The following is a 22,964-nucleotide window of genomic DNA, read 5'->3' as shown; positions in this document are numbered from 1 at the left end:
CGCCTTGGCTATAGTACTAAAATCAGCAACAGTAATAGCGTCAGAGACAAACTAGATTTTAACAAACCCTAAGAACCAATAATGTACCACCCTTAACTAGAGAAAAGAGAACTATAATTATGCATAAACACTGAGACAGCCTGTAATCCCAGCACTCAGGAGGCTGAGGCAGGAGGATTGCTGTGAGTTTGAGACCAGCCTGGGCTACATAGTGAGTTCCAGGTCAGTCTCAACTACGTAGTGAGACCCTGCCTCAAAAAACAAGCAAACAAACAAAAAACACGGAGACAAACCAAATATTAACCTACTCTTGACCTGCAGTAAATATCTACTAAACTTTGCTTCTGCTATCTACACATTCCTAAAGCTTAGTAGTAAAGGTAAGGGGTGAAAAAAGTAAAAATTGAAAAATTAATGGCATATGAACTGCCTCAAAACAAGCAAACAAACAAAAAACACGGAGACAAACCAAATATTAACCTACTCTTGACCTGCAGTAAATATCTACTAAACTTTGCTTCTGCTATCTACACATTCCTAAAGCTTAGTAGTAAAGGTAAGGGGTGAAAAAAGTAAAAATTGAAAAATTAATGGCATATGACGTGGAGAAAAGAAGAGTGAGAGAGCAGGGCGTTGTGGAGAATAAATGGACATTAATAACGTAGAAAGCAGTCACAGAAAAGAATGAAGAAGAAAAAGAAGAAAAATAGCCAAATACAGAAAATGAAAGATGAGAAGACAGGGAAAGATAGCTGAAAGGGAAAAAGAATATTAAGGAAAAAAATAATACCAAAGAAGGATAAAGAGGTCCAACCCCTCCCCCAACAAACCAATGAAGAGAACAATAATTAAATAATTAAAAATTAAAAAAAAATTAAAATCAAGTGAAAGAAAAAAAAAATCCCTGTGTGTTTGAAAGAGTGGCTTCTTCCCAGGTTCTGCAGCCTTGGAATCTATCCAGTTGTGATTCTCTCTGCCAAGCGCTAGGGTCTACGGGCATCTGAGATGCCTTCCCGTGCCATAGACCCCTCTGCCCATTCACCCCGGACTGTGGTTGCCATCAGGCCAGGGAGTGTCCTTGCTCACACTGGCACATGGGGAAAGTGATCAGCTCTTGGCCTCTGCTGGATGTTGGCTGCACGTTTAAGTGGACTGTTGGACTTAAAATCGATGCTCGCAGGGTCTGGTTGCTCCCTACAGAGGGTGGGGCGCGTGTCCTCCTCAGTTTGAGTTTGCGCTTCTCAGGGAGGTCTGTCTGGCTCACTCCCTCCTGTGGGGGTCTCCTGCGGTTCTCTCAGGGTCACTCTGGGCAGGTAACACTGGAGTCCTGAAAGCTGCCGGGTTCATACCTTCTCCCTGGGTCTGCTGGACCTCCAGGTTTACCTTCTCTCCCCAGGCATCTGCTGCCCCAGCCTGGAGTTGGTGGATGGTTGCATTATGCACAGGGTGGCGCTGCCTGCTGGGTTTAGCCTCATCTATAAAAGATGGTTTTAGCCTGATCCACTGTGTGACCTTGGCCACATCACTAGACTAGTCTGAGCTTGTGTCTTCCACTCCTGGAAAAGGGGTACAAGAGGCCGGAACACGAGGACCCAGCTAGTCATAGTGACTGGGAAACCTACTCCCCAGGGCTGGTTGCAGGGTGGTTGCCCTAGCACCAGTGCTTATGTAGTCCAGAGGGAGTGGACGGGGAGCTGACCACATCAGCCCAGCCCTGGGATGACTCAGGTTCTCGTTTGCATGGTGCACCGCCCCCCACATGGCACATGACAGTGTGTGAGTTTCGTAGGGCTGTGGCATCAGCTACTGTCCCTCTCATCTCTGCCTGTGTGGTCATGGCATCTTCTGAGTCTCTGCCTCACTTGTTCTTAAAAGGATATTGAAAATTGGATTTCATGTCCACTTAAAAATGAGATCTTTAATCACGTCTGCAAAAACTATTTCTAATAAAACACACACACATACACACACACACACACACACACACCCACACCAAAACCTATTTCCACAAGCTCATATTCTGAGGTTCAGAATGGACATGAGTTTTGGGCACACTATTCAATCCCCTGGAGGGTGGATCCATCAGGGGACAGACAATAAGATGACCACCCCAGGGCTGAGAGGAAGCCTGCCCAAGTCCTGAGAATCCTGGGGGCCTCTGGGTTCACACTCTGACTCCCACTCCTTCCTCCCCAGCCATTGGGCTCTTTGCCTCCATGGCCGCAGTGTTCCTGGGTGGGGTCCAGGCATCCAGCCTGCTCTTCCGGAGGCTCCTGTGGGATGTGGCACGGTCTCCCATTGGCTTCTTTGAGCGGACACCTGTCGGGAACCTGCTGAACCACTTCTCCAAGGAGATGGACACGGTGGATGTGGAAATCCCAGACAAGCTCCAGGCCCTGCTGACTTACGCCTTCGGACTCCTGGAGGTTTGCCTGGCAGTGATGACAGCCACACCACTGGCCATCGTGGCCATCCTGCCACTGATGCTCCTTTATGCTGGGTTTCAGGTACGGAGATGTCAGAGGGGCTCCCTGGCCAGCTGAGGCCACCTCCAGCAGTCCCATCTCTGGGGTCAGGATTCAGTGTGAGGAGGACTGCCCCACTGAGCACATGGGCGGCACCTAAAGGCGGCACCCGCGGAGGTCCCTGTTCTTCTTGATGTCTAGCCTTGCTTCTACTGCGGCAGCTTCCTCTTCTCCCCTTACCTGGGTACCACAGAGGTATTACAGGGGCTCAGAGACTATTCTGTTCAGCTAAGATCCTTTCCATAGCCAGTGCTAGAGACCAACTTAAACAAGAGAATTTAATGCTTGCATCCTAGGGTGCAGTGGGCCCGGCTGGCTCCAGGACACTTACTGTCTCTGAATTGCACTCCGTGGATCTCAGCGTGGGCTCCAATTCCGGCAGCATCGGGCTCACCTGGGGAGAGGGGGTGTGATAAGGGTTCTGAGGTCCCTGCCAGACCTACTGACTCAAATGCTATCGGTGTGGGCCCAGATGCCTGATGCTAAAGGCCGCTCTCAGCATTCTGTTGTGTGCTAATGTTCAAGAACCACCACTGCTTAGTGCCTCTTGATTTTTCACAGGCTCTTTCCAGGGGTGGGTCGATGATCCTTAGCAGCCCCACGCTCACATCATCCTTCATGAGCAACCTAACAAACAGAACACTCTTCTCTAAGACAGGTGTGGGGGTGAAGGCCTGTAATCTCAGCACTCTGGAAGGCTGAAGCAGGAAGATCTCAAATTTGAGCCCAGCCCTGGCAACTTAGTGGCTTAGTGAGACCTGTCTCACAAAATAAAAAGGGATGGGCATGGAGTTCAGTGCAAAGACCCAGTACTGAAAAATAAAACATAATCTTCTCTAGCTCAGTATTCAATATGTCAATCCCAGGGAAGATTCTGATTGGCTCTTTCTGGGTCATGGTCCCATTCCTGAACTAACAGTGTGACCCATTGAATAGTATGCTCTGATTGGCTAGGCTGGGCCACATGACCACCTATATGATCAGGTCCTGTGACTGACAGTGCCCCCTTCCCAGCGCCTCTTACCTAAAGGGGATCAGACACACAGCAGAAGAAAACAGTCATTAGACAAAAGCTGTGGCCACCACTATCTTCCACAGTGACCCCAGGTCTTCTCTAAGTCCTCTTGGCTTGGGGCAGGGCTGTTTCTCTGCCACTTACTGTAGAGCTCAGAGTAGCTGCTTCAGCCCTGGAGCCTTGGGTGCTCTCACCTGTGAGCCACGGATGAGCTCCTGTTTGTAAAGATCTTGACACTGTAGCTTCCTGCCTGTCTGCCAGCTGCAAACAGCTGCGTCCTCAACCAATTGACAGGTACTGTGTATCAGCAGAGCACGTAACCCTCAGGTGAAGACAGCTACCTGCTTTGCTCCTTATGGGTTTGATCCCACAAAGGGTGATCAAAATGAAGCCTTTGGCCTCAGAGTTTGCTGGTGAGATATTTCAACTCGCTTGATGGTTCCTTGACTCTGGCTTTTAAATAAATTCTGAACCAAGAGGATTTCTACAGAGATTCTGAGTCAGTACTTCTGGAGGGTGGGGCATTGGAGGTGTTCAGAGCTTCCCAGGTGATTTTTCAAAAGAATCATAGAACTCTGATCCTGCGAGGAAATTGGAGCCCAGAGGAGGCAGGAACTTGACCCCAGGTCACACTGCAAGGTGGCAACCTAGTCAGAGCCCCCCGGACTCAGGGCTCCTTGTGCTTCTGAAAGTTACCTCTGTGTGTCTGGCTTCTCCCCTGCCTCAGAGCCTGTACGTGGCCACTTCATGCCAGCTGAGACGCATGGAGTCGGCCAGCTACTCGTCTGTGTGCTCCCACGTGGCCGAGATGTTCCAGGGCAGCGCGGTGGTCAGGGCGTTCCAAGCCCAGGGCCACTTTGTGGCGCAGAGCGATGCTCTCATGGATACGACCCAGAGGGTCAGTTTCCCACGCCTGGTGGCTGACAGGTAGGCAGAGAAGCCCCTGTGATCCAGCTGTGTCCTCAGAGTGGGGCCGAGATCTTACGGTGTGGCCAGAGAGGTCAGGTGACCTGTTCACGGGCAAAAGCAAGCTGGGGAACAAGGAGGAGGCTGGGTCCCATGGGTGGTATCAGGACTGCGTTGTGAGCACACGGAGGCCAGCCGGAGGGCTGCCAACAGCACTGGAGGAAGGAGACTCCATTGCCAGGTGTCTGGTCCATGCGTTGAAAGTAGCTGCATAAGCCCCCAGTCTCCTTGAAGCTCCTGAGTACAGACCGATGCAGGTTCTAATGCCAGCTCAGCTGCTTGGGAGAAGGCAAGTTGTATAACCTCTCCAAACTGAGCCCCATCTAGACTGGGCTGTGCTCAGAAAGGCTATCAGGATGAAATACACACCCATGGGTCATGTTTGTAATGTGGTATCACATGCCGGGCACTGTTCTGATATATATGCGTGTAAAAAAATTATTTTTACAGTACTAGGGATTGAACCCATCACTGAGCTCTTTTCATTCGGAGACAGGGTCTCATTAAGGTGGCTTCCTGCTTGGCAATCCTCTTAGCCTCCGGAATAGCTGGGACTGTGGTGTGTGCCACCACCCCCAGCAGAGCAGGGATTTTTAACGGTTTTATTCCCAGCCTCATCCCCTGCACCTCCACCACCAGCAGATGTTGAGTGGATGGCAGAGCCGGGGACTCACCAAGAGGGGTCCACGTTCACTCATCCATTCACCGTGTTCACTGAGCACCTGCCATGTGCTGGGGCCTGTACAGGTGCTAGAGACAGTGCCGGGAAGGAGTCAGACAAGACCTGCAGAGCTCTGAGCTCCAGATGGGGCTTTACAGTCGATGACCGATCGGTTTATTACTAAGAGGTAGCTGCCACAGGGGATGTCATCAGCCATATGGTAGAGTAGAGGTGACATTGGCGGTGCCCTGTATATGAAGGTGTTGGCCACATGAAGGACACATCCAGGCCAGTGGACAGCAAGGAGACTCGCCTTGGCACATACCAGGGGTATGGCAGCTCTCCTGAGCTCTCTGCCAGGCGAGTGGGACAGTGTCTCCTGCTCCCACTCACCTCGCTCAGCTAGGAGGGCTCCCCTGATGGGTGCCCACGGGTACAGAGCCACCATGATGGTAGTCGTCATGCCCAGATGAGGGAACCAGCATACCATTCCCTGCTTCCCTTTGCAGATGGCTCGCTGCCAACCTGGAGCTTCTGGGGAACGGCCTGGTGTTCGTGGCTGCCATGTGTGCCGTGCTGAGCAAGGCCCACCTCAGTGCTGGCCTTGTAGGGTTCTCCGTCTCAGCTGCCCTGCAGGTAGGTACCCCAGGAGGGGCGGGCCCTCTGTGTGTGTGTGTGTGCTCAGGCAGAAGGGACCAGGGGAGGCCCTGGGGGGATGTGGGTGTGGTCATGGGGGGGTCATAGGGAAGGTGGGGCTGGAAAAGGGGAGCCTGTAGGAGTCCCTGGGCATGGGTGGGTGCTGGGCTGGGCAGAGGATGGCAGGACTGGAGCCTGTGACTGCTCACGGCCTTTGTGAGGAGCTTGGGGTGGTTCTGCATGTGACAGGAAGTCAGCGCAGGCCTAGGCTCCCAGGCCCAGATCCTTCTGGATGTTCTTGAGAAGATGGGCTAGGCAACTCCTGGCCCCATCTCCCCACCTATGTCATTGAGCTTTGGACTGCCTGGCGTCTGAGACTCCTTCCTGCTCTGCACATTCTGGTTCTACTGAACGGAGGGAGAGGTCCTGTTGGCTGAGGCCAAATCCCATCCCTCTGGGCCCAGGTCCTCCAGCCACCCTATTCCTATGTCCCATCCCAATTCCATGGGTCTCGTCTCCCAGGCCCTGCCTGGCAGAGCCACGCTGAGTTGAGCCTGGGATGTCTTACTGCACAGGTGACCCAGACCCTGCAGTGGGTCGTTCGCAGCTGGACAGACCTGGAAAACAGCATGGTGTCGGTGGAGCGGGTGCAGGACTACGCCCACACGCCCAAGGAGGTGATGAGTGTGACATGGGGAGGGCAGTGGGTCCCGGACCATGCTGCCGTGAGCTTTGGAGTCTGCACCCTTTTCTGTCCCACCGAGCCCACCACCGTCAGCTGCCTCATAGCTAGGGTGACAGCAATGACTCACAGCATCAAATCCTGCTTCCTAGTTTGAGCAAAGCAAGTCACCACATGTCTGAGCAACCGTGGGCAGTGAGAAACAGGACCTGAGGCCATGCTGCAGCAACATCATAGCAACACAGATATATACCATCTGGCAACATTAGGGCAACATTGTGGGAACAGACACGACGTAGGAATGGAATTGCAACTCTGTAGCAGCACAGCCAGAGCTATGGCTTTACAGTAATGATCACAGCAACAAAGTCCAGTCACAGAAAGGGACATAGCAATAGTACTGGGTTTTTTTCAGTTTCTATCATCTTTACTAGTACATGTTTACAGTACATAACAATCACATTTCTCCTGGGAAGTTGGTACATGCACATAACACATCTTAATTTTTTTCATCCTCTCTCCATATTTTGGTTCCCTTTCTTTTTGCAAGAGATCTCTCTCCCTATTTCTGTTGATCTGTCTTTTATTTTGCTTTTCATTTATATTTTGAGCTTTTCATATAGAAAACCATGTGATATTTCAGCTTATCATCTGATTTATTTCATTTAATACAATGTTATGGTCTCAAGGTGTGTCCATTTTCCTACAGATGACTCAAGTTTTCCTTCTTTAGAGCAGAGTAGTACTCCACTGTGTATAAATACCACATTTTCTTTATCTCCTCATCTGTTGATGGCTGCTGGGTTAACTGGGACTTAGTCTGGCCCACTATGGACAACCAGTGCATGTCCACTGCTCTTACGGTTCCCACTGCAGAGAGAACAATGAACTGTGCCTAATAATAGTAAGAGAGAAAAGGTAGCCATGTCATCACGAGGCCAGGGATTATTTTTAACACTGCTGTACTCCATGCTTTTGTGCTTTCATTGCTACGATGCCCTCTAAAATGTCAGAAAAGTCACCCACGTTGCAGAAGCGATCGAGGTGTAGAGAGAGGTAGGCACCCCTGACCCACGTGTCCTCCTGCTCCAGGCGCCCTGGACGCTGCCCACCTGTGCAGCCCGGCCCCCCTGGCCTCACGGGGGACAGATCGAGTTCCGGAACTTTGGGCTGAGATACTGGCCGGAGCTGCCGCTGGCTGTGCAGGGCGTGTCCTTCCAGGTGCATGCAGGAGAGAAGGTGCGTGTCTCCCAGGGCATTCTGGGGGCGGCCGGGCTGAGCACCAGCTGCTTCCTTGGGGTCTCCTGCACCTCCCCATCCCCAGCTTTCAGAGCCAGCCCCCTCTGTGCTGGGCTCCCCATCTTCGAATTTGCCGCCTCTGCGGGCCTCTCCTGCCTACCTGGGTGTCCCCACACGGGGGGGGCCGTCTGTCCGACTTCCTCCTCCCTCTGAGCTCAGTTGAACACCCAACCTGTGCTGGGGCTAAGTATTCTGCCCACAGCATCCGGGCTGCATGGCACAGACTCCTGTCTTTGCCATGGGTGGCCTGGGCAGGTCGCATCTTGCCTATGTGTAAAATGGAAATAACAGTTCTGTGACATTTGAGTTCACACTCAAAGTATCTAGACACAGCAAGGGCTATGGGATTGTGGCGGATGTGAGATAAATAAAGGCAATGATTAAGCAACGCGACAGCCCCAGGAGGCAGACGAGCATCGCCCCATTTCGCAGACGCCTCCTGGGGCCCTTCATGCTACCCTTCTTCCCTGTCCCCTGCAGACAGTTCCTGCCGCTGCCCTCTCTCTTCCCCCTCCAGGCCACCCTGAGCCCCCGGCCTCACGCCTCACGGCCTCCACCTTTGTCTCCGGGGATCCGTACTTGAGCCCATCATTGCCTTTGCTCAGGAGCTTTCACCGGCTCCTAGCTTCCCTTGAGGTCAAGAGAGCTCCTGACCTTGGCATTCAGAGCCTCGCCCTCCTCCCCTCCTGGTCATTGCTCTGCCAGGGCTCAGCCAACATTTGACAGCTGCTGCCTCTGGGCCAGGTGGGCAGGTGGTGCTGTAGGCTCAGGAGCATGCAGTCTGATTTAAAGAAAAAGGTCTGATGCGTTTTACCTGAAATCTCCCCTCACTCAACTACGCATCCTTTGAGGGTCCCCTCGAGGATACCTTCCTCTGCCTTCTCCGCATCCCAGGCAGCACGAAGCAGGCTCTGAGCTTGGTCAGCACCCCACGTTCCCTTTATCGTGTGATCAAGACCAGGGAGGGAGTGTTTTGGAGCAAGCACTGCGTCTGTATTCCTTGTGTCTAAGAGCTTGTCTGTCACGTTGGGGTGACTCATGTCCGGTCATCGTGTGTCTGAGTCTGAGGACCCAAGAGTAGCAATGGACAGCAGGATTGAGGACAGCTGGACGGATGGACAGGGGGATGGACAGGCGGAAGGATGGATAAGGGATTATGGGTAGGGTGAAAAGGGATGCAGGATGAGTAGGAGGTGGACAGTAAGAAGGAAAGCTGGCGGATGGCAGAAAAAGGATGGGTGGATGACAGGAGGGAAAGAGGGTGGAGAGGAGGGAGGAAGGTGGGGTTAGGGTTAGGGAGAGGTGAGTATCTGGAAGGAGGGGGAAAGCTAGAGGAGGAGCAGCAGGTGGACCGATCTCCCAGGCGGGCCCGTGCCCCCGGCTTGCCTTCCTCGGGTCCGCCCAGGCCATGCCCTCCCGTCCCTGGCAGGTTGGCATCGTGGGCAGGACGGGGGCTGGGAAGTCCTCCCTGGCCGGGGGCCTGCTGCGGCTCCAGGAGGCAGCTGAGGGCGGCATCTGGATCGACGGGGTCCCCATCGCCCAGGTGGGGCTGCACACGCTGCGGTCCAGGATCACCACCATCCCTCAGGTGAGGCCTGGGGTGGTTGGGCGGGTGGAGGCGGGAAGGCGGCAGGGCCCGGCTCTGACCCCCAGCCTCCCCCAGGATCCCGTGCTGGTTCCTGGCTCACTGAGGATGAACCTGGACCTGCAGCAGCAGCACTTGGATGGTGCCCTCTGGGCGGCCTTGGAGATGGTGCAGCTCAAGGCCTTCGTGGCCAGCCTGCCCGGCCAGCTGCAGCACGAGTGTGGGGAGCACGGCGAAGACCTGAGGTGCCGGCCTGAGGGGGAGGCAGGCAGGGGAGGGCAGCCGGGACCCCACAGGGCACCTCGGGAGTGACGTCCACCGCCCAGAGCATGGGCTGGCCCTTCTGTTACTGAGCCCCTGCCACTCTCTTTTGGTACCGGGGATCGAACTCGGGTCCTTGCGCTTGCCAGGCAGGCGGCGGAACCACTGAGCTAAATCCCCGGCCCTGCCCCTGCCACGCTTGCCAGTATCTGCAATTCCCAACCTCAGCTCCCTCTGAACACCTAGATTTTTTAGCTTCCACAATTCGGTGTCGGAACTCGGCCTCCACTGACACGTCTGCTTCCTCATCGCCGTCCTCAGGCTCCATTTCGCTGTACAAATGTTGTGCTGGTGGACAATGACCTCACACTGCTGGGGCGGAGGAACCGGTGAAATGGCTGGAAGCCGAGGCCTGGTGCTTGAGCAGGGGCCCAGCTCCCTGACCCTGCATGGCCTCCGCAGGTTCTGGGTCTCTGAGGAGACCTTGCACCATGGAAAAGTGGTTTATTGTGAGAGGGAGTCAGGCAGGACAGGAAACAGCCGCAGCCCGCTCGTCCCCAAGGCCAGGGGCTGGGGTCTCACTGGCCATGGGACTGTGACCCTCAACTTCCCCTTCTGTGAGAAGCTGTCGCATGCCGAGGGCTTTCTCTGCCCTGTAAATCATGACCAGCAGACGCATGTGGCCTGACCTCCCTCCCTTCACAGCGTGGGTCAGAAGCAGCTCCTGTGCCTGGCACGTGCCCTTCTCCGGAAAACCCAGATCCTCATCCTGGACGAGGCCATGGCCGCAGTGGACCCGGGCACAGAGCTCCAGATCCAGGCGGCCCTGAGGCACCAGTTCGCCCAGTGCACGGTGCTGCTCATTGCCCACCGCCTGCGCTCGGTGATGGACTGCGCCAGGTAAGGTGTACCCTGCACCGGGGCGGTGGGCAGGGAGGGGCAGGGTGCGGTCCCTGGCCACAAGGCCCTGAAACCGACCGTGAAGTCCCACTGTGCGGAGGAAGGGATGAGCGCAGGACACGTTCTTCCAATGTGCCGTTGGGGCCAGGGAGCTACGTGGAGGGCTGGGCTGCGGGGCGCAAAGCTTGGAGCGGGGGCGGGGGTGTCCTCAGAGCTCCGTGAGCCTGGCCTAGTGGGCACAGAGCCACCCTGTCCCCTTCCCCACAGGGTGCTGGTCATGGACAACGGGCAGGTGGTGGAAAGCGGCAGCCCAGCCCAGCTGCTGGGCCAGCAGGGACTGTTCTACAGGCTGGCCCAGGAGTCAGGTCTAGTCTGAGCCGGGCCTGTCCACTGTCCCCGGCTGGTTCAGCCACCGAAGCTGGTTAGCTAGGCTCTTCGTGGTCCCAGAGAGGAGAGTACAAGAAAGCATTTGAGTATCACCAGTGTGAGAGCCAGGGCACGGCCGCCCCCAGGGTGACCTGGGCAAGGCCTGTCCTGCCCTGTCCATCCTGCCCTGTCTGCCCCGGAGCCAGCACCAACAGTAGCTCTCAGTCCTGCTTGCTTACAGGTCTCAGGTGGCTGACAACCAAGTCCCCACCCAGTACTATGCCCTGGATGAATTAAATCAGAATTCATGGGGCTGGGACAATGGTGTGTGTACTTTTTCCAAATTAACCTTTGCTTTTGAAATAATCATAGGCTCATAGACAGTTGTATGAAACTGGTGTGGTGATGTATACCTGTAATCTGGGCTCCTTGGGAGGAGGACGTGCCGGGGCAACTTCGACTATCTCGGGTTTAAAAGGGGCCGAAGGTGTGGCCTGGTGGTAGAGCAGATGGCTAGAGCGCCTGTGGCCCTGGGTTCAGTCCCCAGTACCACCAAAGCAAACCAGATCTCTTGTGCCCTCTACCCTGATTCTCCCAGTGATTACATTTTGTAAAACTGTAGGGCAAGATACAAGCAGGATAGACACTGATAAAACCAATCTTGTTCCGCTTTCCTGATTCGTTTGTGCTTGGTGCACACACAAGTATTTAGTTCTAAGCAGTTTGGTCACAGAAGGTTTGTGCAGTCACACACCCCCTCTCGTACCCCACAACCACAGATCGGGTCTCTGTCTTGGTATCTGCTGAGCTACATACCTGGCCCATTTTGGTGTGTATTTTTAAGCTTCTCCTAGGACCCCAGTGTGCAGCCAGGGCTGAGAAAGGGCCCCTGTGCCTGCTGCTGCCCCTCCGCCCTGGAGAGAAGCTCCCAGGAGCCCCTTATCTGATGTGGACACAAGCCAGGTGCCCTAGCTCCTCACAGAGAAAGGACCCCTCTGGGGCAGAGCAGGTACCGTGCACAGATTCAGTCCCCAACACGAGAGGAGAGGTAGGGGTGAGGACACTGCCCAGGCCTCTGCACATCTCAGGCATGTGATTGCTAAATTCCACATCCATTCAGTGGGTGCCCCTGCAGCCCTCAGCACCCCGAATGATTCATCTACCCTCCTGCCCCGGAGACTGTTGAGAGTTGAGCACTTGCTGTAACCAAGGGTGACCAGTGCATGGCTCGCTATTGATCAGGCCTGTCCAAGACAGTGGTAGAAATCAAGCTCTGGGCTCCTAAGACCAGTCAGGGACCAGGAAAGAGAAACTAAGGGTCCAGCAGAGCCAAGCCCAAGGACAAACACAGGAGAAGGGCAGCAAGAGCAGTGAGACAGGCCCCCCAAAGCTCACAACGCCACCTTGGGTCTGCTCACTGGCTGCTGGCCCTGCTGCACAGGTAAGACAGGCACACAGCAAAGTGTTTGGGGACACAGAAGAGACATGCCAGGCTGTCTTAGGGCTGTGGCCACAGACACACAGAGCAGGACAATTCCCATGGAATTGCACAATTCTGTGGACTGCCGCATGTTTAGCAGTATCCCTGGGCTCCACTCGAGGCAGGAGCAGGTCAGGCCCCTCTGTAGCTGTGACAGTTCTGCACGCTGGCATACAGGCCCTGGGGACCTGGCCCCACGGCCCTGTGGAACTTGCAGACACACGGGCAGAGGCCATGCTGGCTTGGGGCGGAAGCCTCCAGGACATGGGGCTGGCTCTGCCCTGTCCAGGCCATGGCGCCTCCCTGGTGGCCCATCCAGATGCAGGGTTTGGAAGTCCCCCATCATCCCCAGGTAATCTAGATCCAAAGGAGTTTCTCCACTCCCCCCTTCAGAGGTGTGGCCAGCAACTCATTTGCTGCCTTCATCCAACAAGAGAGAGCAAGTGCCTCTCAGCTCCCTGACCTCCGGGCTCCCCACAAAGCATGAGACCATTCCTACCAGACACTGGCGGCTCCGCTGGCAGGCAGGACTCGGGTGCACGCAGAGTGGACGGGGGCTGCCAAGGCCCCTGCTGTAAGGGGCAGAGCAGGAATTCGCTCCTGGGTCTGTACAGCAGAGCTCCACCTTGCGAAGGGGTGCCTCCGGGCTTTAGGGAAAGGCGCCAGATGCAGCACAGCTTCTCTGCCCGCAGCTGAGCTCCCGGCATCCTCTGCGGAGGGAGCATGGCCAGAGGCTGCCAGGGTCTGGACAACTCAGCTGGCTTCACTCAGGGCCCTCAGAGCTGCGTCATGGACCAGCACTGGCCAGCAAGCAGAGTGTGGGCCCACGTGGCCGGCACATCACTCGTCACTGCTAACAAGGCTGCTGTTGGGCTGACACCACTGTGCTGGACGCTCTCCAGGCCATTTACCCCCTGCTATAGGCTCTGCCAACAGGGAGGGTCTGGCTGGCAGGAGAAACCCAAGTTAGCACCAGCACAGCTGTCCCTGCTGACTGCCTGCCCCACAGCTTTGCCTGGATGCCACTCAAAGGGTCCTTGCAGAGGTGGGCACCATGATGTGGTCCCCACCAGGACCCTTGGAGGATGATGGCACCATGACTGCACCCCTTTGACAGATGAGAAGACAGAGAGCCTGGAGCAGGCGGCTCTACCCAGCAGACTGGTGGCACGGTGCTGCATGCCTTACCTGATGCTTTTGTCCTCACCACACCTGGCCAGGAGCTGTGATGATCCCAGGTGCATGATGGAACCCAAGGCTCCTGAAGGGCAAGGTTGAGAGGCCCAGACTCCCCATTAGTGCAAGCCCCGGAGGAGGGACTGAGGCAAGATCAAACACGGAAGTCCCCTGCTCGCCTGCAGCTGCCATCCCCAGTCAGGGCAGGAGAGCCGAGCTAGCCTGTGCCAGCAGAATGAGGGAGCAGCTGACAGCTCCCAAGAAGCCAGTGTATGCAGGGCCTTGAGGCCGGGAGACCACGGAGTGAGCCTTGTATGGACACAAGGGGAAGAGGACACTGGCTGGGACCAGGGGGACAGCAATGCGGGAAGGAGTAGCTGGATGTGGAGGTGTTTTGGAGAAAGAACGGAATTTGCCACAGGACGGGTTCGAGGGACAGGCAGCCCTCACTAAGAGCATCGGCCCCAGGGTGCACTGCCCTCAGCCAGGGGTCCTTCCAAAGAGGAGCTTTGCCTATACAAAGACAAGGCAGCACTCGTGGGAGGTGTACCCCTAAGACGATGTCCCCTTGCTCCTTTCACAGCACGGAGGCACTTACCTAGGCAGGGCTAACGACCCTGTACTGGTGTGAAATAAACCTGTTCCTTTCCCAAGCGTCTACGGCTCATTACTGCAGCACAGCACTGCCTACCCTAAGTCAAAGGGACATGCTGCATGTGACTTCTGCCTCTGGACCCGAGCTGGACCAAAGTGCCACTGCTCAACTTTGTGACAATCCCTTGAAGTCATTCTCATCAGCCCCATTTAAGTGACTTGCCCAGGGTCACACAACCAACAACCGAGGGCAGGACTCAGGTCTGTCTGATCCCTGCCCCTCACCGTGCTGCTGCCTCCTTGCTAAACCCCCTTCTGACAAGGGCACATCACAGACCCCTTTCTCTGCCACATCCGGACTCTACCAGAGAAGGCTGAAACCTCTGCTGATGCCTGAAAGAAGACGGAACAGTTGTTTAGAAAGAAATAAAATATTCTTTTACTGCAAATTAATGTTCATTTCCAGTGTAGGTCATTACAAAAAGATCCCCAAGAAAAACTTGGTTTTTTAAGAAGGAAAGGATGGCATAACTTAGAAAAAAATAAATATATATTTCCACCTAAAAAGAAGAAAGACGCTTCTCTGGGTTCGAAGTCAGCAATGTACAGTAATTCGTAACAAGTACGAATCCGGGGGCAGCAGTGAGTCCTGCTGTCGGGTCTCACTTTGGTCTGTAACTGAGACATCTGACGGCCCCACCTCTGCTTTCTCCAAGGACACTGAATGCACTGAATGCCAAAGAAAAATCCAGGTTTTGCCAGTCCATGCTCCTTGGCCCACAGCTTCCTCTCAAGAAATTAAACTCTTCAAACCGTCTTTCTCCCGAGACAGTACTTTAAAAAAAAAAATCACTGATGTTCACAAATGGGGTCTTTTCTTATCCTGGAAGAGAGAACTGGTATCTAAAATGTCAATTTTTCTGCCATCTGCTGCCCCCTGACGGCCAGCCAGAGGCTAGGGGTGAGACATTAAAACCAAAAAGCAAAGAAGACTCCAGGGGACTCTGGTACCAACTAGTAATACTTGGGAGGTCCCTCAGGCTCCTTGCTCTGGATGCTTCATAGCCATTTAGCAGATCTTCCGCTCTTTCCAGTACTGAGAAAAGTAAACTCACCCTAGCAACGGGTGGTAAGAGGCCAGAAGGAAAGCAAGGGAAAGGCGGGGCTGGTGGAGAGGTGAGCAGGCTGCAGAGTCAGCAGTAAACACCTGGCCCTGGGGTTCCAGGTGTGGATCAGCCGCAGGTCCAGCCACGTCCCTCTGTGAGCACAGGAAGCATGGTGCACGGCCTGGTGGGCAGAGCCGGGGTGTTGGCTCCTGGCATCAGGGAGCCTGGAAGACCGCATGGTTGGCAAGAGGACTGCCAGGAGCCTTGGGACACAGCCTGAAGGTCAGAATGATTTTCACCAGGCCCCTCAACCTCAGGACTGCAGCCCCAAGGAAACAAAGCATTGGGCTGGAACCAGATTAAGTTTCGAGGTGACAGGAAGTGTCTCGAAGACTTGAATGCACAGTCTTCAGCTGGAGAGATGAGGCAGTTGGTTGGATTTGGTCACTAGTGTACTTTACATAACCAATTCCTCCGATCTGGCTGCTGAGCCCCTCTGTGGAACTACCAGGGACACAGCTCGCATTTTAGAAGCCTGAGAACCCAGTGTGTGAGTCTCCTGGGGGCTGGAGGCCAGGGTGGGTGTCTGCGCTGTCTCCTGTTTCTTCAAGGTCAGTGCTGGGCAGGTGGTTAGATGATGGCAGCTACTTTGTGTGTTTTTGGTTTGATGGGTTTGGCTTTCTTTCTTTCCTTTTTCTCTTTTTGGTTTTGAGAGGTTTGGGTTCCCAAGGACGCTGGGCTCGTCCCTGGACACTGGCGCGCTGGCCCTGCAGTTCTGACAAGGTGCAGTGGCTCCGGCACTCACACCAGGCCGGCGTCTTTGGCCATGCTGTAGAAGAGGCCCCTCTGCTGTAGGAGGTCGGAGGGGGTGCCACACTCCCGGATTTCCCCTTTGTCCAGCACAATTACCCTGCAGGGGGAAGGATGCAGACATCAGGGCAGGAAGCTTGCGTCCCAGAGAGCGCCCCGAACAAGTCAGTTTTGGGGTGGATCCCTAGCTTCCACCAGGGCTGCTGTGGCGGCCTTCCAGCTACTGGTTGCCCAGCTTTAATCCCTATTTCTGGTCAGTTTCAAATTCCTGCCCCCTAAATTTCTACCCCAAATAATGTTGGGAACAGTTCATAATGATGATGATGTGAAGTGTTCAGATTCATCGGGCCATTACGCTCAGAATGAAATAAAGAGGATCTTACCATTGTCTACAAAAGGAGTCAGCAGGCTTTTTTCTGGAAAGTTCCAGATGGTAAACATTTTCGGCATAGTTTCAGTTGCACTACTCATCTCGGCTGTATTTGTAATGTGAAAGCAGCCAGAAGTGACAGGAAAATGTGGCTGTGTGTCAATACAACTTTATTCATAAAGAGGGAAAGTCAGCTGAGTTTGGCCTGGAGGCCATAAACTGCTGACCCTTGGTAGGCATGGTTCTGTGAAGATTGAACAATGTCTATTTCTGATCTCACATCCAACTAATTTCCAGTGGGTCTGAAAATGTGGGGCCATGGCACCTGTTACATAGTAGGTGCTCGGTAATTTCTTCAAACTGACACATCAGCTGGGGGCGACACAGCAGACCTGTAATCCTAGTACTCTGGAAGGCTGAGGAAGGATCACAAATTCAAGCTCAGCCTGGGCTAGTGACTTAGCAAGACCCTGTCTCAAACTGAAAAACAAAAACGCGGGGAGGTGCTGGGGATGTAGCTCAGTGTGAAGGTCCTGGATTCAAACCCTAGTAGTGAAAAAAGACCCTCCATGAGTTCACAATGTTCTCGGAATAAGTTTTGCACCTCCTCATGTGATGACCTGGTACTCCCAGGCCTAGCCCCTGGTTACCTTTCTGCCTTCCTATCACGAGCCATTCAAGTCTAACCTCCAGGCACACTGGCTTTCAAATCCAGTAAACACATTCCCATTTTAGGACCTTTATACTAGGCTATGCCTTCTACTTAGAATATTTTTTCTTTAGATCAAAGATTGGCAAACTATGGCCGGGGAGGCTACATCTGGCCCCCTGCCCTTTTTTATGAATAAAGATTTATCAGAACGTAACTGTGCCCACTCATTTCTGTATTGCCTATGCCTGCTTTCATCCTACTACATCAGAACTGAACAGTTGTAACCATGACCTCCTGGCCTTCAAAGCTGAAAATGTTCTGGCCCTTTACAGAAAAAGACTACTGAACCCATTCTGGATTTTTCTGTGGCCAACATTCTCCTTATTCAGGCCTCAGCCCAAATGTCACCTCCTCACGGAGGCCTTTCTTGATCACCTATGCTAAATCCAAAACCTTCAGCACCCTGCACCAGGGCCACGTGAAGATTTCTGTGGGCAATGATGCCCACGTGGCTGCTTGCTCCATACCCATGTTTAAAAATTTAATTTTATAACTGTGCAGGTATAAAGACGACTGTAATCCTGGATGGATTATATATATTTTTTGATAGTACGAGTACTAGTACTCTAGGGTTTGTACTGAGTGATATCCTCAGCCCTTATTTTTGTTTATTTTGAGATAGGGTCTCACTAAGTTGCCCAGAATGGGTTCAAACTTGCCATTGTCTGCTTCAGCCTCCCAGAGTACTGGTATTACACCACCCAGTACAGATTCTACTGATTTTTACAAGAAAACACTGGCCTGCCTGCTACTGCTGTCCCCTCTGCCTGTATATTATCTTCCCAACACAGACTGTCCTATGAAATCATATTACTTGTTGCTCTGTTCATCGTCTCCTCAAACTAAGCTATCCAGTCTCTGGGTGGGTACCCTGTCCAACAGCATCCTGCAGAGCACCCGGGGCCGAGAGCGAGGCCCTGCTCCTAGGCGCACAGAGGCACCGTGCCTAGGTAAGATGGGAATAAACAAGTGCATGATGCCGTAAGCACTTGGCACTACCCACGGTAAAGACGTCCCACCAACGGGGGCTGTGCCTTGGCATAAGGACTGGATGGATGGACGGACAGAGGGATGGATGGGGCAGTGCGCAGAGCGGCCTCGTAGCTGTGGCTTCACCTTGTGTAGTCCATGATGGTGTTGAGTCGATGGGCAATGGTGAGGACCGTGCAGTCCTCGAACTGCGTCCTGATGGCGGACTGGATGAGGCCGTCTGTTTCCAGGTCTACAGCTGCCGTGGCCTCATCCAGCACGAGGATCTTCGTCTTCCTCAGCAAAGCCCGGGCCAGGCACAAAAGCTGGCGCTGCCCAATGCTAGAAAAGCAGGAGATGACCGGAGACCGTGTTAACTAAGCCTGACCCTGAAGCTAGGCTGATCTGGGAGGAGGGAGACACTTGGTCCTGCTCAGACCAGAAGAGCCCACCTGCTCCCACTGCCACGCCCTGCGGCACACATCATTAGTGTCCTATGAAATCATATTACTTGTTGCTCTGTTCATTGTGTCCTCAAACTAAGCTATCCAGTCTCTGGGTGGGTACCCTGTCCAACAGCATCCTGCAGAGCACCCAGGGCCGAGAGCGAGGCCCTGCTCCTAGGCACACAGAGGCACCGTGCCTAGGTAAGATGGGAATAAACAAGCGCATGATGCCGTAAGCACTTGGCACTACCCACGGTAAAGACGTCCCACCAACGGGGGCTGTGCCTTGGCATAAGGACTGGATGGATGGACGGACAGAGGGATGGATGGGGCAGTGCGCAGAGCGGCCTCGTAGCTGTGGCTTCACCTTGTGTAGTCCATGATGGTGTTGAGTCGATGGGCAATGGTGAGGACCGTGCAGTCCTCGAACTGCGTCCTGATGGCGGACTGGATGAGGCCGTCTGTTTCCAGGTCTACAGCTGCCGTGGCCTCATCCAGCACGAGGATCTTCGTCTTCCTCAGCAAAGCCCGGGCCAGGCACAAAAGCTGGCGCTGCCCAATGCTAGAAAAGCAGGAGATGACCGGAGACCGTGTTAACTAAGCCTGACCCTGAAGCTAGGCTGATCTGGGAGGAGGGAGACACTTGGTCCTGCTCAGACCAGAAGAGCCCACCTGCTCCCACTGCCACGCCCTGCGGCACACATCATTCGTCCATCGCATTTTTCCTGTTGCACGAGAAGCAGAATTTCCACAGAGGGTTCAGAGGAGCTATTCAAAATATTGGTCCCATTCACCATGTGTGGTGTGAATAGCAAAAATGGCCCTTATCCATGTATCCCTATCCAACCACAAGGCCCTCACAGCTGACTCCGCACTTGGCCATGTGCCTTTGCCTTGGGATGGGACAAGCATAGGGACAGCAGAGGGCTGATGTGGGGACGCACATTGGGGCTTCTCCATCACCATGCCAACATGCCCCTCTTGGAGGATGACAGGCACGTGGAGGCACCTGACTGCCCTCAAGAAGGCCAGAAAGATCAGCCAACAGTCAGATGACCCCCAGACACATAAGTGAGCACGGTCAGGTGAATACAGCCCCCTGCAGGCCGCCAGAAAGATCAGCCAACAGTCAGATGACCCCCAGACACATAAGTGAGCACCGTCAGGTGAATACAGCACCCCCTGCAGGCCGCCCTAGCATCTAAGTACATGGAGGGTGGCTGTCATGGCGATGGGTAGCTGAACCAAGCTCTCCCTAAAGCCACTGGAACAGCACTGGGGAAGTTCCTCGCTGTAACAGGCACTAGTTTCTGAATTCTAGAAAGATGCCGGGGACTCTGAGAACAAAACCAAGGCAGCAGGGACAGTGGGTAGGGATCAGCAAGGCTCAGAGCAGTACTATCTATGACAGCTACCCTTAGCAGATTGGGGCCAGTGTGTGCTGGGAAAGGCACTGGTCTTTCTGGTTATACTTTAAGGAAAATAGAGCCTGGAGTGAAACTGATTTTACAGACATGGAGACCGAGGCACTAAGGGCCAAAGGGACAAGCAGCTTGTCTGTGGCAGAACTAGGCCTCAATCCCACACCAGCAGGCAGAATCTTCACATACCCGGGCAAGGGGGTGCCCAGGGGACGTGCTTCCCACCCCACCCACCTCAGGTTCTCCCCGCCTTCCGCGCACTCATGGTTCAGCTTGTCAGGGAGGCCTGACACGAAGCCCTTCAGGTGAGCCAGCTCCAGGGCCGTCCAGACTTCTTCATCTGAGTACCGGCCGAACGGGTCCAGGTTCATGCGGAGGGAACCCGAGAACAAAACAGGGTCCTGCTCAGACAAAAGAGGAGAGGGCACGTAAATCCTGTCATGTTCTGCAGGGACAGAACAGAGGGAGACACAAAACATTCTCCAAAGAACTGTGGAGCAAAAAACTTCAGAGTCCCTCAGAATCACTAATTCTAGAGATGTTCATCATTTAAAAAAGAAAAAGAAAACCTCAGGCTAAGTAGCATGAAATAAATCTCCCTTTTTCATAACTTCTCAGAGCTTCCAGCATACGAATGTGCTGGGAACCTCCCAGAAGGAATACAGCACTGGCAAGTCCTAAGGTCCTGTGGCTTCCCCCTGTCTCCCACCTCTGGAACTAAACCCTGGCAGAAATTTTGGGAAAAATAATCCTTAACAAGCAGCATGTGAGGGATCTGCTACACAGATCAGTCTGGAGGGGAGTTCTCCAAAATGCTTAGCTCTAGGAAGCAATAAAGATTCTCATCCTGACTCTGACAGGAGAGGAGACGGGGCTGCACTAAGATCCCTCTCAGATTCAAACTCCACAGGTGCTCAGGCCCTGCGGGCATGGTGTAGCATCTGCATATAACTTACACATCCTCCTGTACACTTCCATCTACCTCTCGATTATTTATAATATTAAGACAGTCTGAATGCTGTGTGATCAGCTATTCTATTGTATCACTTAGGGAATGACGTCAAGAACATAATCTGTACGTGTTCCATACAGACAGATTTTAGAAAAAAGGAGAGAGAAAACATCCGTGACTGACGGGTGGTGGCAGCCGCCGTCCCTGTCTGTGGCCCCGCCGGCCCACCTGGGGGATGATGGTGATCTTGAAGCGCAGGTTGTGCAGGCCGATCTTGGCGATGTCGACACCATCGATGATGATCTCTCCTCCCGCGGACTCGTTCACCCGAAAGAGGCCCAGGGTGAGAGAAGACTTGCCGGCTCCCGTCCGCCCCACGATGCCAACCTGTTGGGACATGAAGGGCCCGGATGAGGCGGGGATGCTGGAATCTGGGGCTGCCCTGGCCTCACAGTGTCCGCACTGTGGGCAGCTGGGCCGAAGCGCCCAGTATCTGCTTGACCCAACTCCCACCAGCACTCTCGGTCCTCAGATCCCAGGACACTCCTTCAAGGGCTGCTTTGGCCAGATGTCAAGAGAGACTCGCGTGGGGGGTGTGGCAGTACAGGCCCATAATCACAGCACTCTGGGAAGCCGAGGCAGGCAGACTGAAAGTTCAAGCCCAGCCTTGGCAACTTAGCAAGGAACATTTCAAAATAAAAAATAAATAAGGCCTAGGGATGTAGCCAAACTCCCCAAGGAATGAATCCACTGCTTAAATCAGCAGAGATCTCCAAAGAGACAGCTATCAGGCAGAAGGAACATTTAATAACATTTATCACATTCATCTCATGAGAGGATTAAGCAATGGCTGGGTATTTCTTTTTTTCTCCCACACTGTGTTTCACTCTGCTAATGGAGACCTTTCCAACCTGAGCTGCTGCAATTTCTGAGACATAAACAGATGCCACCTTTAAATATGGCCTGGTCTCCACTGGAGAGAACCAGGCTTCCCATAAACAGCCAGGGACTGGCTTTCCTGACAACGCCTACTTAACCTCTCTGCCTCCAGCCTTGAGAGGGAGGCTCCCGCTACCCTGTAAAAGATGTCACAGTGCAACAGGCAGAAGTTTCTACGCTGCAAGAAAAGTCGGAAAGACGCCGTAGGGACATTGGCTGCCCTAGTTTCCCCCTGGTTTTAAGTCATCTCATGGGAATCTGATGTTCTGAGCCTCATGGCAAGGAGAGTTTAATAAATCCCTATGTTTAGAAATACAAACTGCCAGGAAGACCATTGACTTGGTTTCCGGGGAAATTTTAAGGATCTCAAGCATGTCTTCCAGGAACAGCTTCTAACCAAAGGAAGGTTCTAAAATTCCCACAATTCCTATGTGCCTCGTCTAAGCAGTGACAATGACATCACCCTACGCTAGAGACTGCAAACTTGTGGGCCTTAGAAGGGCTGAGTTGCCACCACGAACAGGGTGGGGAGCAGATGGGGTGAACAGGGAGGCTATAGATCTTTTGCAAATGGGAAGGGGACACAGAAGGATTTGGGATGTGTCACGTACATGTGCCAACTAACCACGAAGAATGCAATCGTCACGTGCCACAAATATGAGCTAAAAAGAAAAAAAGAAAAGGGGGGAGGGAATCTAGAGCTGGAGGGATGGAGACAGGAGAATGGGGAGGGGAAAAGGAGCAGAGAGTCGGGAAACGTCACATGTACCTATCCCTACAATGAATGTAAACATCATGTACTGGGTGCATGCACTAATTAAAAATAAAACAGCTGATTAGAAGAAAGTGCCAGCAAGGTGCACCGTCCCACACTGCCAGATGTTCTGACATTCCAAGCAAAGCGGCTGTGTTTCTATGTAAAACGTTAACAGACTTCAGTATTCATGGTGTACTCGGCTCCCCCGCCCCCCAACAAATCTGCAGCCTCAGTTGGTCTCTGGGCTCCTGGCCTGGAACCTCTGGACGCTCTGATCAGCCTTTGCCCCCAGAGGCCCCACAGTGGCAGTGTACCGGCCCGGGAGGTGACAGTTAG

General features: G+C 53.6%; 2 protein-coding genes across 6 annotated transcripts in view; one reads left to right on the top strand and one right to left on the bottom strand.

The window, feature by feature from the left end:
• Abcc6 (ATP binding cassette subfamily C member 6) overlaps positions 1 to 10,906 on the top strand; it is a 41,924-nt gene extending 31,018 nt beyond the window's left edge. The window contains exons 24-32 of the mRNA XM_010610796.3: positions 2,197 to 2,507; positions 4,268 to 4,467; positions 5,677 to 5,803; positions 6,379 to 6,480; positions 7,578 to 7,724; positions 9,214 to 9,372; positions 9,448 to 9,614; positions 10,336 to 10,530; positions 10,798 to 10,906. Coding sequence (XP_010609098.1) covers positions 2,197 to 2,507; positions 4,268 to 4,467; positions 5,677 to 5,803; positions 6,379 to 6,480; positions 7,578 to 7,724; positions 9,214 to 9,372; positions 9,448 to 9,614; positions 10,336 to 10,530; positions 10,798 to 10,906 — 1,517 coding nt within the window. The remainder of the gene's footprint in view (positions 1 to 2,196; positions 2,508 to 4,267; positions 4,468 to 5,676; positions 5,804 to 6,378; positions 6,481 to 7,577; positions 7,725 to 9,213; positions 9,373 to 9,447; positions 9,615 to 10,335; positions 10,531 to 10,797) is intronic.
• Abcc1 (ATP binding cassette subfamily C member 1) overlaps positions 10,795 to 22,964 on the bottom strand; it is a 134,944-nt gene continuing 122,774 nt past the window's right edge. For all 5 annotated transcript variants that reach the window (XM_033758457.1, XM_010610766.3, XM_033758458.1 and 2 more), the window contains 4 exons: positions 21,161 to 21,319; positions 20,215 to 20,381; positions 18,927 to 19,121; positions 10,795 to 16,162 (listed from right to left, as the gene is read on the bottom strand). In XM_033758457.1, coding sequence (XP_033614348.1) covers positions 16,054 to 16,162; positions 18,927 to 19,121; positions 20,215 to 20,381; positions 21,161 to 21,319 — 630 coding nt within the window. In that variant the 3' untranslated portion in view covers positions 10,795 to 16,053. The remainder of the gene's footprint in view (positions 16,163 to 18,926; positions 19,122 to 20,214; positions 20,382 to 21,160; positions 21,320 to 22,964) is intronic.

Source organism: Fukomys damarensis, unplaced genomic scaffold (genome assembly GCF_012274545.1).
Source record: "Fukomys damarensis isolate Sample0158 unplaced genomic scaffold, DMR_v1.0_HiC HiC_scaffold_34, whole genome shotgun sequence".
Taxonomy (NCBI): Eukaryota; Metazoa; Chordata; class Mammalia; order Rodentia; family Bathyergidae; genus Fukomys; species Fukomys damarensis.
Note: the sequence above shows the minus strand (reverse complement) of the source record. Positions and strands in the feature narration are given on the sequence as shown.